The sequence below is a fragment of the Perca flavescens genome, chromosome 15, assembly GCF_004354835.1.
Source record: "Perca flavescens isolate YP-PL-M2 chromosome 15, PFLA_1.0, whole genome shotgun sequence".
Classification (NCBI taxonomy): Eukaryota; Metazoa; Chordata; class Actinopteri; order Perciformes; family Percidae; genus Perca; species Perca flavescens.
In genome coordinates this window covers 9926422-9946849 of record NC_041345.1, presented here as the reverse complement: position 1 = coordinate 9946849, position 20428 = coordinate 9926422, and the positions used below count along the sequence as shown (strand labels likewise).

General features: G+C 39.1%; 1 protein-coding gene across 3 annotated transcripts; it reads right to left on the bottom strand.

Moving 5' to 3' along the window:
- Window positions 1-614: 614 nt before the first annotated feature.
- rhot1a (ras homolog family member T1a) lies at window positions 615-20108 on the bottom strand. 3 transcript variants are annotated; one of them, XM_028599189.1, is made up of 20 exons: window positions 19678-20108; window positions 17618-17676; window positions 17458-17539; window positions 17309-17352; window positions 17158-17211; window positions 16945-16997; window positions 16344-16452; window positions 14884-14985; window positions 14504-14602; window positions 14204-14312; window positions 13893-14013; window positions 12132-12216; window positions 11354-11499; window positions 11065-11165; window positions 10404-10534; window positions 10042-10125; window positions 9778-9900; window positions 9470-9672; window positions 8460-8582; window positions 615-1828 (listed from the first exon to the last, which is right to left on the bottom strand). In XM_028599189.1, the coding sequence occupies exons 1-20, from the start codon at window positions 19712-19714 to the stop codon at window positions 1711-1713; spliced, it is 1983 nt and encodes a 660-aa protein (XP_028454990.1). In that variant the 5' UTR covers window positions 19715-20108; the 3' UTR covers window positions 615-1710. The 3 variants fall into 3 exon arrangements, 2 of the variants coding, with proteins under 2 accessions (XP_028454990.1, XP_028454991.1); XR_003694399.1 differs by lacking the exon at window positions 8460-8582 and adding an exon at window positions 3160-3276 and having other exon boundaries at window positions 1742-1828; XM_028599190.1 differs by lacking the exon at window positions 8460-8582 and having other exon boundaries at window positions 19678-20107.
- Between the last annotated feature and the right edge of the window lie 320 nt (window positions 20109-20428).

Sequence of the window (20428 nt, the reverse complement as noted above, 5' to 3'; positions counted from 1 at the left end):
GGTACTCAGCAGGACAATCGACAAGAATTTTGAGCCTGAATTTTATTCACTAGTGTGGAATTTAAAGAACTTTACACCACAGAAAATCTCTACTTACAGCGCTGCCATTCTTCCGAGTATAGAAGAACAAGGTTGTATTTTGAAGCCTGAACCAATACGTCACCCATTTTATTTTCTATAGGCAGAAAAAAGTAGATGTATAGCAACCAAGTTGCTTTATCAGTTTTATTTATACCTTTGACATTCTTATATACATATACTCACATTAAATAACAAGATAGTTTGTAACTTACCAAAGTATCTTTTCTTTTCTGCAGGAAGCCTTCAAACAATAATTTAGTCCCATCTAAAGACATGTCAGCCCTCAGTAGATAGACCTAAAACTACTAGTAGCCAAAGTTTGAAATGACCTGTGTACGTTTGTGGTGTGACTTCCTCCTCATGCAGGCTGAGTACAGTATTGTTCACAGCGCCATCACATACTCACTTCTCTATTCTGCTTCACAAAAGTCCCATTTGTTAACACAACAGGTGATCACATCACATTCATGTCCACACATCTACTTTTGAAAAGACCACTACTGCTCTCAAGGACACACAAACACAAAATGATATCAGTGGGTGTAAATGTCATTTATTACAGATATTTAAAACCATTTTCTTTTCCTTGTCATTGCTGTTAAATTAGCTGTCATTTCACCCAACAACACACTGTGCCAGATCGCACAATTTCTTATTGTAAATGCTGGAAAAGAGAAGAATGAGAAGAAACACTTTTATAGTTTTAAGGTGGGAGAGGTGCGCTGAATGGCTGTTGTTAATAGCATAATCTGTTGCTCTATGGTGCTTCGAACTTCATAAAAATATAACATGAGGGACAAAGCTCTATTTAAAAACCAGAAAAAATAAAAACAAGCAGAAACTCATGATACACCATGAAGACAGCTTTGATAATACTAAATACAAAAATACATGTCAAATGTAAATCCCTCCATCTGTTTCATGCAGTGTACTCTAAACAGACAAGAAAACAAAGAAACTGGTTAATAAATTAACACACAAAATAAACATGCCAATTGTGACCTTTCTAATGTTAGATGTATAACTAACACCTTCTGTAGGTGTTGCTCCTGGCTTGTGATGCCGTCAATGGGTCCAATCCTAAAATTCTTGAGGAATACATATATAATATACTGCATATACATACTATTAACAGATTCAAGTCCCTTTGTGGTGTTGCTGTATATGGCTGCCTCTGTCTGGTCTCTAACCATCTAAGTAATAATACTGACCTGAGAAAAAAAAAAAAAAAAAAAAAAAAAAAAGGACTGGATCAGCTGAAAACATCCAGTGACTAGCTGTGTCTGACCTGGACTAGACTAGACCAACAGATCACGCAATGTCAGCATTTACAAATTGAATGATGGACAAATGATTTAAAATGTAATCTGCCCCTTTCCCCACAACATTAACAAAAAAACTAAACCACACTCTTCATTTGTAAATGCATATAAAATGTACCTATGATTTTGCTCATTTGTTTCTTGCCCGTGCTGCATTGTTGGAAGGGGATGAGGTGGAGTTGGGGACTGAGTCAATGGGCCTGGTTGGTTAGTCAGCCAGTCTTTTTGAGTCTTTCAGGTAGGAGGGAAGGGGCAGAGTCAACAGAGGGACCGGGGGAGGAAGGAGCCGTCTCATGCTGTCTGATGATCACCGCTGTTTGAGAAGTGCTCTGTACATGGCAAAGCCCAGCACGGCAAACACTGTGGCACCGACGCTCGCTCTCAGCCAGAAGGTTGAGTTCTTCAGGTCCGCCTGAGCCATGTGTCTGTGAGAGGGAGCAAGAGACAGAGAGCAGGTGAATGGAAAAACGAAGCAAGAAAAAGAGGCAGCAGCTTGTAACATGATATAACGCGGTTGTTAAAACCACGTTGCCAAATGACAAAACAAAGCTATGTGCTCTTTCTCCAGTGCATAGTTCCCAAAATCAGGACCATAAATGACTACCAACGCCCTGTGATACCAATTTGAAATAAGAACACATGCTTTCTCTTGACAGTTGGTTTAGTTTTGGTTTGGGGAAAAGAACAAAGGAAAGTTGTTGAGCTATGAGAAGCAGCTGCTCTGATTTGAGCTGGGAAGTAGAAAACTAGAAACAAATACAAATAATGGATTATTAAAATTGGGTTAAGACCATCCCTACCAAACACAGATCCAGCTTATCTGGCAAGAAACACAAATACTGGGGAGCTATACAGACTGATAACAGCAAGCAATGAAAAAAAGGCAATGGAGACAGCAAACCCAAGTGTGACTGGTGTACAACACACTCACAAGAACCCTGGTACTCATGTAGGACCAGGAGAGAAACCAGCCTAAAACATGTTCACACAGTTCAACATGCTCCCTCTACTGGGAAGAATAAAAAGGTCTAAAACCAAGTCTAGCTGCCTTTTAATGAATAATAAATGAATAGTTATTTTAAAAAAATTCTTATAATATAAAATGTACTTATTCACTTTTTGGTGGAGAGTTAGATGAGAAGATCACTCACTTTCAAAACTGTTAAATATAAATATAAGGCTATAGCCAGCTGTCAGTTAGCTTAACTTAGCACAAAGACTGGACACAGGAGAATTATTTCTTGGCTCTGAACAATTGCCAGGCAACCAGTGGAGCCTCCAGGAAGTTAATGCTGCTGCTAGTCAAGAAATAGTCCGGCACATAACCCAGGCAAAATGGCAATTTGTCATTTTTACACGTCTTTTTTGTGCAGATTAAACAAACAAGATATAACGTGTTAACTAGTGAGCTTTAGGAGGTGATGGTAGGCAGACTTTTGACAGAGACAGGCTAGCTTTTTACCCCCCCCATTTCTAGCTTCATATTCAACAGCGAGATATTAGAGTGATATTAATTCTCTCCTGAAACTCCCCATAAGAAAGTGAATAAACATATTTCCCAAGATGTAGAACTATTTCTATAAAGACTCCAATAATTCTCTCTACAATGCTGCGGGAATAGATATGAATATTGATAATTGCTGTTAAAATAATGACCTGACAAACTGTCAATGCAAAATAGGGAATAGTTCATCCAACACATACTCGCTGGCCTGGTGTAAAAAAATATAACTCCTCCTGTGTTTTCAGCCTTTACCTTTCTGGCAGAATTAGCAGAGGCCTCCATTAAGATGGCCCCCTCCACGTTGGAGATGGTTGAAACCTGCTGTGTCAGGCTGAAATCCTCACCACAGCCTCCACCCAGCCCAGTAGCCTTCCACACACACAGTCACATGGTTGCCCAGGGTGTGCGCGCACACACACACACACACACACACACACACACACACACACACACACACACACACACACACACACACACACACACACACACACACACACACACAAGGTAGAGCTGGGTGATACGTCATATTAAAATTGACTAGGGCTGCAATTAACAACTAATTTATTGGCAATTAATCCATTTACTTTCTTGATTAATTATTAATTTAGTCTTTATGAATGAAGCTTGCACTTGCTTTTGTACTCCTCTTCATTACCATTACATTATTTACATTTTCTCTCTTTTCAAAACTTCAGAACCATGGCTGGGAGACATCAAAATAAAACTTATATTGTGATCTAAGGCTACATGTGATCTGAATTTTGGAAGAATATGATTCAGTTGATTCCGTTTATTGGCGACATTAGTAATGATTCTTTTGGGCAGGTGAAATATTAAATTTAGATTAAATGTTTTGCTTAAAAGGTGCTGTAGGTAGGATTGTGAAGTTCCAGGACTTAGCCAAAAAATATGAACATCGACAACTTCTCAGTCCCTCCCCCCTTTCCGCTAAAGCCCACAACGGTCTCCTAAGCCCCTCCCCCCACAAGGGAGAGCTGTGCACGATAGAGCGCGTATGAAGAGGGGGAAAGGGGAGGAAACCTACCTGCAGCTCGTGCGTGGGGAAGGGGGAGGGGAGGACGCTATGAAATGTTTGCCTGAGCAGTGATTGACACGCAGTTAGACCCCCCGGCCCTGATTGGTGTATCTGAACAGGGAGCGTTGCAATTTTTCAAATCTACACTACAGGCTGTAGGTGATGCCAGATTTTATTTTTTTTAATTACCTGCTTCATGTGGTTCTACTCAAACATAGGGTCAGTTTCAGGAAATATGACAGAAAATTAGTTTTATAAGGCTTACCTACTGCACCTTTAAGTATTAATAGTTACACCTATCTCTCTCACATCACCTAGCTCTACCCAGCCCGAAAAGCAGAGAACTTCCATCACCATCCAAACCCTTAAAGCACAAGCTCAACCATGACTGCATACCTGGTCAAATGTCACCACACACTTAAATCTATGACAAAAAAGGCTACACACACCTCACATATCACATATGCAGACTGTACACACCACATGGCAGCCAGACTGAAAATATTGAGCCATTTCAAGAGTGAATCTCGTCATTTATTCGAGTAGAGTGCGAGATTCTTGGGAAATATAGTACATCTCCAGTTGTCTTAAGTTTGTTCGTACCTTCTCTACGGCTAACCCTTACAGACATATGGCACTTTTTTTAGTAGGGATTTTCTGATTTTTAACAAATTAAAGAGCAACCAAAATAAATCGTTAAAGACTCTACATTTTATTTTCCCTCTGAACTAAGTTTCTTAAGTGGCCCGACACAATTTCCTATTGTTGCTTGTAATTTTGGTGACCTAAGAAGTTATTTCAGTATTGCACACTATGCAAGATGACTTAGATTACAATGTCATACTATGTAAAATTAAAATAACATCATCTAACCCAGTCAACCAATCCACTTTTCAGAAAACCAGTGGGCATTCAATGTGGTGTGTCGGCCCCCTGGCCCATCAAGGGTTATGCTATGAAGGTTGTCAACAACTCCCAGAGGTTAAAAAAAGTACCAAGACAAAGGGTTAGTACTGGATGCACCATACAGTATGCAGCTCTGCCTGGGCCCATGAACGCCCAACCAACATTTTATGCCATTGTTGGGCTAACAATAATCACTTATTTGCCAAAAATATGAAAACACACAACACAATTCAACACCATAATCAGCCATTCAAACCCTGCTTTGTGGTTCAATAACAACCCCCTAATCATTTTAAAAACACCAAGCTCTCTGTACTGTAGAGTTGGACAGATTCCCTAGAGAAATCTATTCCCAGCTAATGACCGAGGCATGCCTTCGTTTATCTAAAGAGGTAGCGAACAGGTTAGCCATGCAACACAACAGCAGACAGATTAGCAGAGGGTGAACACGTGCAAGAGAAAAAGGAAGAGGGGCAGCCACAAACATGGGAATGAACACCTATAGAGTGGAAGGAAAAACACAGACGGAAAATACAAGAAAATAAGAACAGGATGAAATGACAGTGTGATTGGTACAGTACAATACAATCAATGTAAACATCAAAGCAACACATTGTGATTGATTCTAAACCTCAGCCTGTTAAATGTATGAAGTCTAAACCCACAGGAGAACAAGTGAACAGCAGTCTTTATTTTAGTATATACTGTATGTACAATTACAATTGTGCTTTCAAAATAAGGTTGTCTCCTGCTGTAATATTCCTTTGAAAAAGTCAATACAAACTGAAATTATAAAAAAGGGTCTCCTGTAGGTTTAGACTTCAGTGTTGAGAATCGAAATTAAGAGAAAGGAAGACTGAAAACATCATAGATAATAAATCAATCACTCCATCCATTAAGGGTAGTGGCATATAGAAATTAAGAGACAGGTATAAGTTTAATACTTTTATGTGATTGAAAAGAAATCACATAGCAAACATGCAGACATCAATGAGGTTTTCAGTTTGAATGAAGCACAAACCAAAGTTTGTTTCTGTCATTCTCCATCCAAATAATATGCTTGTTAGTCCAGATTTACAGTTTGCATATCCGCTGCAGGGCAAGAGGGAGCAAACAACTCTAAATAGGTCTGTTTGTCAGAATTCACACCTGGAATCCCTGTGACATTTTTACCACAAAAAACTTTTTTTCCTTTTCAAGTGTTTCGTAACTACACTTGATATTTTGCCAGAATGACTAACTGGCTGGACAACATAGATATTGTGTATTATAGTTACTATAGCATTATAACATTCTATAAAAACGAGTTATAAATTTACTTCTACTCCGGAAAAATAAAAAAACTACTCATTTGAATAAAATGAAAATGCTTTTCAATTTTACAACATATTTGTGTTATGTATGGGGGTTAGTATTAGGAGTTAATTTGCAGTGCACAAGCAAATAACATCATGCTTTTTTCACACAGATTCCAACACACTGTCACCTCCCTGGCTAGCTGTGTTAGCTGGCACAGCCTGGTCACACTTCGCTGTGTCAAACTGTACAGAGAGCAGGTGGGCTGGCTGGAGCTGGAGTAGACACCAAAACACCTAACATGACCAATAGGTTTTAGGTATAGGACACAGAAAGTAAATGAAATGTGTAGGGCTGCAACAACGAATCGATAAAATCGATAAAATTCGATTACTAAAAAAGTTGGCAACGAATTTAATTATCGATTCGTTGTGTCGCGCAACTATTAGGCCATCTAGTCGCGGAGATAAAAAAAAAAATTGAGTTGAGCGCAGAGCGGAGCAGCGCGGAGCGAAAGAAAAGGAAAAAGGGCAGAGCGGGGGTAGAGGAAATACGGAGAGAGACCGGAGAGACCCGTAACGTTGTTCTGAAACACTCAGCAGAGGCAGAGAAATCTGTACGACCCAAGTCATCCAAGGTGTGGGAACATTTCACACTAAATAAATCAAAAACGTGCATGCACACGGCATGGCAGGGGCGCACCACGGTGATGAGTCAGCACCTAAAACGTAAACATGTTGGAGTCCTTGATGAGGAGGAAGGGAGTTCAACAGCAGGGTAAAGTCACTACACTATCCTACTTCTGTTCCGGTCTGAAGGGAGGAACGTACCGTCCCTCCAGTAGCTCTTCTGGTGTGGTGTTTACTCGTTATCCAGCTGACTAGCATGACAAGCTAGCGTTAGCTCGGTAATAACAGTAATAAAGCAGGGGTGGTATACTTTGCAAGACTAAAGACACGGTTTTATTCACTCGCCTTTTTTGGCCCATTCATTTTTCAATCTGTTATGATTGATATGATAATAGTGTGTGGTGTATAAACGAACGTAACTTGCACTTACTACAATGATGGTAATAATTTAATGAATAAGTGTGTGTGTGTGTGTGTGTGTGTGTGTGTCTGTATCTGCTATTTGGGTTACTTACCTTTACACAACTATTAACTAAAACAATAAGTATGCATGTATTGAGTTGATGTAAATTAATGCTTTTTTTTATCCGATTCATCGATTAATCGAAAAAATAATCGACAGATTAATCGATTATTAAAATAATAGTTAGTTGCAGCCCTAGAAATGTGTTTTGATTTGGCTGTGAAGCATCTATTATCTTGAATGAAAGCTGCTGAGAGCAACTTTTACAAAAGAGAATTCCTACAAGAAGATGGCGGACATAATGTTTTATCATTGAACCTACACACCATGTCTACAGTGATTGGTTGACAGGTATAAAATAAATTAAATTAAATTAATTTATAACTAAATTTAATTAAAATATTGATTTTTTTCCCAAAACACTGAAGTGATTAACCTCAATACCTGCAGCATTTGCCTGATTGTGAGAAGGGATTAGTGATTTAGGGGCTACTTTTAGGGCAAATACTTTGTGAATTACTCTAATGGTGTAAGACCAAAAAGTCCTGAAGTTAGGACCGACATTCTTATTTTAAGGAGTTTCTTCTTACTCGACCAGGTAAGAGCTACTTTTCACATTTAGATGCTTTGCCCCTGGGTGGATATCACATTTATAAAGAACTGAGTTCGGACTTTTTTTTTTTTTTTTTTTTTTTTTCACATTCAGTTTGAAAAAACTAAAAATAAATAAACCAGCAGAAACAATTACCCCTAGGACCGATGGTTGATCTTTTGGTTTGAGAGAGTAACTTTAAGCTATACAACCAAAGATCCCTCTTTGTCAAGAAGCATCACCTAGCTGAGCAAGACAGCTGATCCCTACAGGTGACAGCTATGCAGCAACACAGCAGCAAGCTAAATGAGATTTTCCCCAGAAAGCAACCACCAAAGTATCAAATTATTCACAAATGGAAAACTATCCTATAGATCTAAATCACTACCATCACGCTCAATCACATTTACTATTCCCTTTTCCCTGAAGTGGATATGCAGTGTAAACCTGACCACGGGCGAGCACTGAAGCAAAGCAGAAGAGCTGTCACAATCACCCGTGTTAGAGAGCTTGGGCGAAAAAGAAGCCTCTCTGTGACCCACCCTGGTGGTCACACCCGAGGGTGGGAGACACAGAGAGGAGGAATGAGTCACTAGAACTAAAACACTAGAGCTTATTCTACGTATGAACCTGTTGAAAACGACCCTGCGGAGTTGGGCCTTAATACTGCGCAGCAGCTCCAACTTGAGGAGGTTCTGACACAGGCAATAGGTGCACCTGTTGCAGGCGCACATGCAGCGGAGACGGGCGTGGCTGCGGAAAGACACACAAAAATGCGTGTATTCACCACCACAGAAAATTAACACGTAACAAACAACACACACAGAGTAGGAGGAGGCCAAAGCTACAGTAGGTAGACAAGAACCTCAACCTCGTTTAACCACTAGGCTGAATCAAATGACCTGAGCAAAGAGAATACATACTTCTGAATTTAAACCTGCCCTGCTGCAATTTAACTTAAACTCCTCAACTCATTAACAAAGTAAACAAAAGTATTGACAAGGAAACATCTATAATGAACTTTTAAAAGTCTAAACTTAAAAAAGGAGAATGAACATAAGGAGAGGAAAACCACAAAGAAAGGAAGGGAACAGTCACAACAGACAAACATTCTAACGATTATTATTATTATTATTATTATTATAATATAATTGTAAATGAACAAAATGCAAAAGCTCTCACAATCTGTAATTGTTGGCTCCGACGACTAGAACCTTTCTGTGACACAACAGGTATAACCAGTTTAAGAACATAAAGCATAAATCCACCACTAAAAACCAATATTTATCTCAAGACCATTGGCTGATATTAGACGGCTCTGTAGAGTTCAGCTGGTCTTAATTTTGCTCTTAGATTAATCAAAACTAAATTACTCACTTCACTCACTGACTAAAGTGGCTGGAGGAGTCACAAATAAATACACTGATCAAGACCAGCATTTACACAGGATATACCTGACGGCTTTCATTAATTTTCCCATCCTGTAACCTTTGAATATTACCGACACTGTCTGACACGTACATCCAGGAGAGAGGTAAAAGTGGATAGGCACACACAGGAAAAGATGGGCAATGAGAATAAGGTTGAAACACTCACAGAGGTGTAAAGGGTTAACTAAATAAATAAGGTTTAATACTCACGGATACATAGCCATGGTGGTGAGTCTAGTGTAGATGTCTTTGTTGGGTGCTTCGGTCGTACTGCATGTGAACGGCTGGGGTGGGTGGAGCTTGTGCTTACGGCAGAACTCATGTGGTGAGAGACTGTAGTGCTGCCGTACTTCGTGCAGGTCCGACTTGGCTGCAATCACCATGCATGGCGTCTTGCTATCTATGAAGTATTGCTGCCAAACACAAACACCCAATGTTACTGGTTAGAGTGTAAATAGCAGACAGCCTTACAAGCCTCAGTGCGTCTAATGAGCATTTTTACATCTTCTGAAACATACCTTGTACACTTTGGCGCAGTATTCAAAAGAGCGTGGATTGTTGATGTCATACACCAGGCAGACCACATCACAAGCTAGGTCCGCCTCAGACAGGAAGTCAAAATCTGGCATGACCTCATGGAGCTTGTAGTGTGCAGACCAGGTAGGGAACAGAGCAAGAGAGTCAGAGTGTGCAGATTGAGGCATTAACGTTTTGCAGAGTGTATTATACCCAGATTATGTAACAGTAATTCAAAAATCAGATGGTGAGTAAATGGTTCTTACCAGCAGGTACTTCTCTTGACCATAAACATAGGTCGTGCTGATGGCATAGAAGGACTTGTGGTCTTCCCTAATCCGCCTCTGTCCCTGGGGTGGACAATAAACAAGGTCAATAACAGAAACCAATCAAGACTATTAACATGTTCATAAAATGGTCCCTTTTGGCCCTGGCTTGTTAGCTCCAACTCTGGAAGTTGACTAAATTACACACAGTAATTAGACTAACTTAAAAAGTTTACTTGAGATGTGATATAAATGTAAAATGTAGCCCCCATGGAAGCGATCCCCCAGAAACTGAGTGTGTCCAGCAAGACAAACTGCTAAAAAAGGGAGTTTAATAATTTACAGCCATGATTTAAACTAACCTGCAGGTTCTTGCCCAGGAAAGCTTGGAGGAAACCACTCTTCCCGCTGCCTCGGGCCCCCAAGACGTTGCAGCGGAAGACACTGCGCTGGGTCTGTTTCTTCTGCAGATCGATGCGCTTGTTCCTAGTCACTGAAAGAACAGGGAATGCATATTTTTACTAAGCAAGAACATACATGCACAACGGAAACATTCTGTACAGAAATTAGTCCACAATAGAGGATGGATACCCGACCCGAGCCCGATGGGACCCGATGGGCCGTGCCGGATTCAGACAGATATTTAGAAATTATGTTCGGGTCGGGCTCGGTCACATCAGCACAATAAGGCATTGAACATTTCTAAATTTAAAACAGCTTATTACATCATCTGTTGACATTTCCGATTGCCTTCCTACAGTTGCTTAATAAAAGCGGGCTTCCCACACAAACAAACATACATGTGTCATTAGTACGAGAAAAAAATGAGATTTTAACTGTGTCGGGCTCAGGTCAGGTTTGGTTACTGCTCTGTCGGACGCGGGCCGGGCTTGGACAGAAAAACGCGGCCCGATCCGCACTCTAGTCCACAACTACTTACTACTAGTTTTGTTAGCTTATCAACATACAGTGCTGCTCGGCTTAAAACACAAAAATAAGTTCAATTTAATTACATTATCTTACCTGTAATAGCAGCTGCCTGGGACTCCTGTTCACAGATGATAGAGTAGCCAAGATAACCTAAATACTCCAAACTACGTTGTACATCTAGATATGTTGTTAACCTACCACAAAAAAACAGGTCATGATGAGTCTGACAGAATGAGAGATTTATGAGCATGATGTTCAGTGATCTATGTATTCTACATAATGATGTATGTCATACAGTATTGTGAATGTATTCAGGTTACATAAAACTAAAATAGATATGAATGTGCATAGGTGTATATTAATAGATGTGTTTCACACTCACGTCCACTGGGAGAGGTATCCCTGGTATGTGATCCATCCCTTTTCGTTAGTGCAAACCGTGTGGTTGACATCCGGGCCCCAGGGCATGTAGGGAAACACTTTGAACAAGTCCTTCACCTCCTCTGGCGACAGTGCACAATCTCTGTCCTGGATCATACCAAGTTCACATACATGGACTCAAAAATTTGGACATAAGAAATGTGGCTAACAGGTAAAATGTTTTTGAAAAATGGCACAAAGATTAGAGATGGTCCGATACCATTTTTTGCTTCCCGATACCGATTCCGATACCTGAACATGCGTATCGGCCGATACTGAGTACCGATCCGATACCAGTGTGTCATATATTTTATTATGTTTTAACAACTTTATACTACTATCCCTGTATGGATGTGATATGATTTCTATCTTTGTTGTCGGTCTGGCTCAGGTTAAACTCTTTGTGAAACATGAACAAACGCAGAACTTTCTTTTATTCTCCAGTTTGACAGTCAGTTATAACGGAAAAAGAACATAAATAAACTACTTTAACGTAGATTTTCTCTAGGGCTTTATTACGTGGTATCGGATCGGTGCATAAACTCCAGTACTTCCCGATACCGATACCAGCGTTTAAGGCAGTATCGGAGCCCATACCGATACTGGTATCGGACCATCTCTAACAAAGATACAGAAGGTTTGTTTTAACTAATTGAGCAGAAAAGCGGTCATCCTTAAAAATACAAACTATATACATAAATATAAATAATAAAGAAATAAAAACATTTCTAACCACTCACTTTGTCATGTTTGTCAAAGACACTCTGGAGGAAGAGGTAAGCATTGTGGTTAAGCTCTGTGGTGCAGTCTGGGGGCATCTTTATCCTGCGATACAGGCACAGACAAAAGCAATCATTTAACAGAGAGCTCTGGAATATTGACTGAGGCTCACTCGGATTCTGCTTTCAAAAGTGACAAATGAAGAAACAATCTGACTGAATCCATTCAAGTCACATCAGTCAACCAGAACAATTCAGTGGATAAGAGGAAATTATGTGAAGTCTGTCAACTGTGATGAACAGGTCATTTTAAAAGAGGAACAATACCTCAATACAACTATGAATTATACAATAAAGATGCTGTTATGGATATACAATACAAACATTTTAAATATCATTCTTTGACCACTGTGTCACCGACAAAGATTTTTTTTGGACATTTTAAATGCGTTAGTTTGCAATGCTGGTCATCATAATAAACACTTATATCATCAATGTAGTAGGATCATCAGCAGCACACCCTGCTGATATAGCAAGGTAAAAGTTCTGGTCACATTTACCTCTTTCCTGTCACCACTGTGCCTTCAAAATAAAAAAATACTAATCAGGGCTCTAACTCAAGGGGGTCAATGTGAAATAAAAATAACCAGGGACAATAAAATGTCCATCCTTCCTTCCTTCTGTCCGACTCAATCACTCAATCACTCAATCACTCATTCCTATAAAAAAAAAGAAAATTTGATTCATGAATTGAATGCATCAATGAATATGTAACAAATGTTTTTTTATGAAATGTAACCTAATTTATAATTCAATCATTTCCATGCTGTTTGCTTTGGGGCATGCATCACTTTTAATTATGGAAACCATTTTATTGAAGAAAAACAGAAAACAGAAAAAACATTTCATAACTGTGATGGCGAGCCTTTACTTTGGGATTGTATTTCAGAATGGTGGTCAAAAAAGTTAAAGATGCAGTAGGTAAGTCTTATAAAACTAACTTTCTGTCATATTTGCTGAAACTGACCCTATGTTCCAGTAGAACTACATGAATTATGTAATATAAAAAAAATTCAGCTCCTCTGGCACCACCTACAGCCTGTAGTGCGATTGGCAAAATTCCACCGCTCCCAGTTGATTTTCTCCAATCAGGGCCACAGGGGGTGCCTATCTGCCTGTCAATCACTGCTCATGCATGCACACGCATATAATAGAGTTCTCCCCTCCCCCCTTCACCGCGCACAAGCTGCAGAAAGGTTTCCCAAAACTCGGGTGAATATTGGAGTGGCTTTTCAGAGGTGGCGTGAGCTGCGGGATTTTAAAGATCTAAAGAACGATGCAGATATAGCCACATTTCTTCTCGACAGGTAACATAATTACCATGAATGATTTACCTTTCACTTGGTTATTAGTAGTCAAAAGTCCACAAAGCTACGTTGGTGAGGATAATTGTAACGTTTGCACAGTGGTCGGTCTGATATGATGCTGAAATGGCTAACGCTAGCCTGCTAGTTAGCATCGTTTTACTGTTGGTAAGTAAAGTTAACGTTGTGTTAGTGTTTAGTTATTGAACATGTTGTCTGACATGCTGGCAGTTCTGTCAAACTCCCTTGTGTGGGAGGGGCTTAGGAGACGGTTTGGGCTGCAGCAGAAAGGGGGGAGGGACTGAGAAGTTGTCGATGTTCAAATTTGTTGGCAATTGTTGTCCTAGATCTTCACAATCTTACCTACAGCAGCTATAAGTTAGAGTCCTCTGATTCTGAGCTTTAAATCTGCACTTACATGGGGAAGAGGTATTCCTGTGTGAGCTCCAGGTCATCGTCATAACCAAACCTCCTCAGCACAGTCCAGGTGGTCTCATGTCGACCTCGCTGTATAAAGAGGGTGTGCAGGAACAGGAAGCCTGCAATAAAGAGCCAATGACAGGAGAATGGATGGTGTCAGCAGTCAGCAACCGTCATAAACAAATGGACTAAAAAGACGAGCAAAAAACAGGGAGGGATTGTTAAGGAGACATGAAGAAGGGAGTAATTAAGTGGAGGACGGAGAAAAGAGGAGAAATATGAAAACAAGAAAACAGGAGAGTGTCTGACCTTTGAGTGAAAGTCCGTTATCCTTGACTCCATCCGTCATGTTCCTCCTGACCACATTCTTCACATCCTCTAAGGCCTGAGGCGCCAGTGGTGTATTGAAACATGTTCTCTAGACATACACAATAAGCGATACATTGATGTGTGCCTGGAGAAAGCTGCTAAGGTTTTTCAGGTTTGGTTTATGTTAAAAAAACCTTAATGCAGTCTAGCTGTTTAACTAATGATGACAATTTTGAAATCTTAAGTAGTCATGAAAATTCTGTTGAAAGTGACTTTACTAAAAGGTGAAGAAAATATTACCTGGAAGAAATTGAGCTCGTTGTCATTAAGGATGCCGTCGTTGTCCAGATCAGACACTTTAAAGATTCTAGTTAAGGACTTAATGCAAGAAGGCTTCAACTGTAATGGAGGAGAAACAATCATTTAGGTGGTTACATGCGTACCTATATAATGCAGAAATATTTAAATTCAATAGTAAGCATTGTGGCAGCTAACCTTAGGGATGCACCAATCCAACTTTGTCTCTCCAGGTAAGATTACAAAAGCTCAGGGTATCTCACAATAACATTGGTGTGATCCTGGCTGCCATACATTTGTCAGTCGTTCAAAATAGGACTTTCCTGACTTTTTCCTACTATGACAAATCAAAATGTCTACTGAATCTAATGTGTAGACCTCACCTCCTTTTCCTCTGGGCAGTACAGGGGTCCTGTCGGGTGGAGAACAGCCTTCTGGGCGTAGTAGAACAGCTCAGAGATGTTCTTCAGGTTTTTGGCCGAGCACTGAGGAAAAAGAGGGCACGTGTGTGTGAATGCCTTGAACAAAAGCAATGCTGGAGGAAAACGATCAGGATATATCACAGACTTGAAAAGTTCACTTAGAAATTAAAATAATAAAAATCTGATTACCTTTACCTTTCAACAACTTCCCAAAAAAGTAAATGAAGTTATTTGAAATCACAATTCAACAGTGTCAATAGAGCGTCAATGGTCAAACACAGTTAATAAAGAACTGTGGCACAAGGTAACTAATTACATTTACTCAAGTGCCGATCTTAACAATTCCAAGTTACTTGTACTTTCTACTCCACTACATTACAGTGGGAAATATTGTATTTTCTTACTCTACTATGTTAATTTGGCAGCTGTAGTTACAAGTTAATTTGCAGATTTAAACTAACTGCTATTAAGAGCATATAAAATGCAATGCATTGTTATACAGAAATTAAACCATCCAACAGTATATGAAATCGGTATAATAACAGCTACCAAAGTGCAGCTTACATTTTACTGCATCAATGATAATAATCCAACAGTATAATATATAATAATGTAACACAGACAGAGACAATTTTGGCTGCAGAATGAATTCATTAGCTTTTATACATTTGTCCATTATTTGCGTACTTTTCCTTAAGTAGGATTTTGAATGCAGGACTTCACTTTTAACAGAGTATTTTTAAATTGCGGTACTGCTACTTTTACTTAAGTAAAATATTTTTCTTTTCGCCACTGATAAAGAAACACAGAGATGTGAGTGACTAAATAGAAGCAGGACATACAACCAACCCTGGGCCTGGTCAAACACTGAGCCAGCAGTAAAACATTGGTTCACATGTCTTCTCTCTCACCAGCTGTGCAACTGCCCCCCCCAACTGTATCCACACTGTATGTGCCTTCTCTCACGTCCTCCTCATCTCCCTCTTTAACCTTGTAACTAATCCAGCTGAGGAGCACATGACTGAGCCGTCTCATGCGACGGAGGGAAATTTGAATTAAATAGTAATGCAAACACAGGCCAGCTTCCTCCATGAGAGCCAAGTCTCTCAACACACTCACAGTCCACCAGTCAGCAGGCTATGGCCTTGGAGCGTGGGGTTTAATAATATAAATCTAATAATGACTCAGTCAGTGTGTAAGTGGAGTAAGGAGCTGGAGTGCAGCCCGAGAGCCACTGGGGGCCAATCTGTCCTGCACACAGCCAGCCTCTCTCTGACAGTCACTGCTAGTATTGGATTTCATACTTTATTTGCCAATTCATCACTCTCAAATTGGTTCAAAGTATTTTTTTTTTATATTTGACTGAGTGGGTCCAAACAGCCCTGCCTCAATGGATGTGAAGCTGTGTATTGATCTCTTACCTCTACACAGGTCTCGATATCCTGGTATTGATTCATGATCGGCAGGATGGTCTCCATGCTGCTGTGTTCAACCAGGTCCGACTTGTTCCCCACAAGGATCAATGGTACCCTGCAGAAAAGCCTTTCATTACTACATTATTGAGCTGCCACGGTCATTTAATTAATCCGTTAGTGGATTGACAGAAAAATAATAGGCAGCAAATTTAATAATAGATTTATTGTTTACACCATTTCTTTAGGCAAAAATGCTAAATTCTCTGGTTGCAGCCTCTTCTCCGTTTTATATTATTGTAAATTGATTAGCTTTGGGTTTTGGACTATTGTGTGTCAACAAGGACCCTGGGAAAATGTGGAGCATTTATCACACAATTTCAGGTTCATATGGCATACTCATTCATGTAGTTTACAATAATTAGCAAAGGCAAAAAACAGTACTAATGATTCTATATTTCATACAGTGTTACATTCAGTTTAGTAAGTATTAACTTACTTCACACTACTCTGATTTCAAGCTTGTAGATGCAGCACCACCTAGCTGACATGACCCAAAGGGAAGACAGACACATATACACAAACACACATCTATTAAAGTGACACACACCTGCTATCCTTGTCCGTTCTGTCATTTATGAGGGGAATCCAGTGGCTTGTCACCTAGGGTAGTAAAGCACAACATCAAACATTGCAGCCGCGCACATTAATTTTCTCAAATTAAGATCATGCGCATATGCAGTGTCCTGTTTCAAATTCCAGACATACTGCAGTTACGTATATTATGTTAACTATGCTGAGCACAGTGAGAAACCATGCTCACCTTTTCAATGGACTTCTTGTTGTTGACTGAGTAAACTATGCAGATGACATTTGCCTGTAAAGACAAATAGCAATATTAACTTGTGATGCGCATAGGAAATGGGGTACAGACATTACATGACCAGATGAGAGTGAGAATTAAGTCACCCCACCTTTGATATTTCTTGGTACAGCTGTTCGTCTGACTGTTCTGCCTCTAAAAAGGTGTCAAAAAGGAACAGGATCAGTACAGTGTTTAATATGTTATCAAGCTTTTACCAATACCAAATCAAATTATTTATATTAATATGGAGTTGGGTACCAGAGTAGTCCACAATGTGTGTGGGCACCCTCTCTGGAGTGACATCAGCTGGGATGGTGATCTCCTCAGCTCGAAGAGGAACCTGGAAGACAGAGCACAATGATTCCATCCATCCATCCATTCATCCATCATCCATACATCCATACACACATATACATACCTCATCAGGAAACTCCTCACTGACCAGAGACATTATCAGTGATGTCTTCCCCACCTTGGCTGTACGGGCAAAGGAAAATCATTTGTTATTACAATCTGGCATTACACACGTCTTTTACTGACGGTTCTCAAATAAGCACTTACTAGCAGAGAGCAAAGCAACAATACAAGGTGGAGATATATGGTCTAAAAATAAGCCTATGGTAGATAGATTGACAAAATAGTTGCACATTTAGAAGAGTTTCATACTAATGTTTTAATGACATGATATTTTATAGGTATCCCTACGGTTACACATACAGTTTCCTATCTTACATTGGGAAATGCAAAACTTAAATAATAAAACGGGAAATAATATTCTATTTAAGTGACTACCAAACACTTTCTTATAATTTACACAGTATTTCACCACATCCCCTCTCAAATAACAGAGAAAAAGCTTCTAACTACACTACATTTCCAATGTTCTCTCGGTATTTTGCATAGACTGTATAAAACAGGTATTTTGTAGTTTGCAAGAATAACATATTCCTCCATCCAAAGATTTGATAATATATAAATAAAAACCAAATATTCTTTCAAAGGCGTTCCTCAGCCTCTTAAAACCTGACTTATTTTAGGCTTTTGTATTGGAGGATTTTGAGTTTGCTGTAGTGTTGAAACAATTAGTTGTTTATTATTATTATTATTATTATTATTATTATTATTATTATTATTATTAATTAGTCTATCAATCCAATTATTTTGGTAATTAATAATGTATCCACCTCATAAAATGTTAGGATCTGATGCTTTTCTCTGTTTTATATTATTTTAAATAGAATATCTTTGGGGTTTTGTACTCTGGGAAGTATAATGGCCTTTTCACTATTAAATAACATAGTACGAGATTAATTAGATTAATCAAAGAAATATTAGTGTATATATTCAAAATAACCCTTAATTGCAGCCATAGTTTGCAGTACCTCTGGCCCCTCAGTGTCTTGACAGGCTATCTGCTATCTGTAACCCCGCAAACTGTACTCTACTAAACTTCACAACACTGGAGTAGGCACGTAGCATTTTGGCTGCACCTCTCTCAGGAATAGTCAGTACTAACTCGCCTAATGTGGCAATGTAGGCCATCCTGCATAGCCATAACTGAAATATAAATAGTACTGACAACACATGCACTTTAAAGAGAACAAACAGACCAGGTGAAACGCAGTTTAATGAGAAAAGGATCTATTGCCTTTTTGGCTTAATTCTGCACTCACCAGAGACTCCAGAGTCCTGTGAAAAGTCATAATCTTATCACAAAGTACTATTTACCCATAATTATGTTTAATATACAGTGCATATATGTGCCAACTAGAGCTGAAACAATTAACTAGTTGATTAACAGGACATTAATCAGCAACTGTTGCTGATTAGGCTCTAGGTCATTATTAATCAAACATGCCAAATAGTCTCTGCATTCAGCTTCTAAATTGTGAGGATTTGTTGCCAAGCAAAAGGATTTTAGACTGATTTTAAAACATCACCTGAATTAGGCTTTAAAAAATTATGAATGTGAGAAACTATGATTTGTCACTATTTTCTGACATTTTAAAGACCGACCTATTATCGAGAAAACAATCTACAGATGAATCGATAATCAAAATAATAATTAGTTTAAGCCCTAGTTGCAATAATAACTGTATTGCATACTTCTGAATAAAATGGTATAATGGTATAATCTTTCTTGCCTTTTGTTTTCTGTTGATTTTTGTTATAGGTTAAATACAGAGTTGGCAGTTCATAGTAGGTATTCTGGTACAATCTAATCAGAAACCAATGTCAAGGATATGTATGCTAATCATGAACTTTGGATAAGTTATAGTCACAGTGCATGATTCTTATACACTATAGACTTATAGACTTAACCAACTAGCCCCCTCACTGCACATATAATCACACTGCTTAGTATATTGGTAGTTGATTCACTGGGTGCATCTGCTAGCTGTAGCCTCTAGCTCCTTCATTAGCATGTTAGCTAATAAAGCATTCAACCGCTTTGGGATTAAAGACACAGGTACTTACGTTCCCCAACAAGTAGTATCCTCACGTCCTTTCTCATGTTTCAGCTTGCTTCCCTCTTCAGAAAGGACTGTCTTTATAATGTCATGTAGTCCTTTGGATGCCGTCCTCCTCCAGCAGTTTACCTAACGTCAGGCCTGCGCACAGAAGTCCTGCCGCTGTCAAACTCTCGGCGCCTTTGTAGGACAAAACGGACGCACAGTTTTCGGCGCTCCTCTTTGTTTTCTACGCGCTACTTCTCAATTTACGATTAATCAGCTCAGCAGGAAATCATATTTAAAGAGTAATTTGTGGCACACTTCTCTGTAATTTCATGTTATTCACACTCTTTTCCGTGCTTTCATTGCATTTCGCAGTGGATGCTTCATGGGCATGCCCGACCTCCAACACCCGGCAACTACAGCAAGTCGTCCAGGACAAACTTCAACTAGAATTTGAAAAACGCGTTATGCTACTCTGGTGCCAAAGACAGGAACTGCATTTATTTTATTTTATTTTATTCACATAAGGATAATTTAAAAAAAAATAGCAGCACATACAGATCAAATATAAATCAATAAATCCAGTTCCTCTAAAACCTCATCTTAGTCTTGCATGTAGTGTTTTATAATTTTGTGGTTTTATTATTTTATTCAATTATCATTTTTATTATTTATTTTACTCTTCTCTGTTTATCAATATTTTACTACAGTGTAATGAGAAACAGTGAAAACTTAGGTAATGATTTACAAAATGTCTGATTGTGAACAAAATG

What these genes read in the sequence shown, in the direction of transcription:
- rhot1a (XM_028599189.1), bottom strand. Translation starts at nt 19,714, where the DNA reads ATGAGAAAGGACGTGAGGATACTACTTGTTGGGGAAC. An exon ending in GGATACCTCTCCCAGTGGAC is followed by an intron (nt 11,166 to 11,353) that starts GTGAGTGTGAAA and finishes TTTTTGTGGTAG; the next exon opens with GTTAACAACATATCTAGATG. An exon ending in ACTGCGCCAAAGTGTACAAG is followed by an intron (nt 9,673 to 9,777) that starts GTATGTTTCAGA and finishes TGTGTTTGGCAG; the next exon opens with CAATACTTCATAGATAGCAA.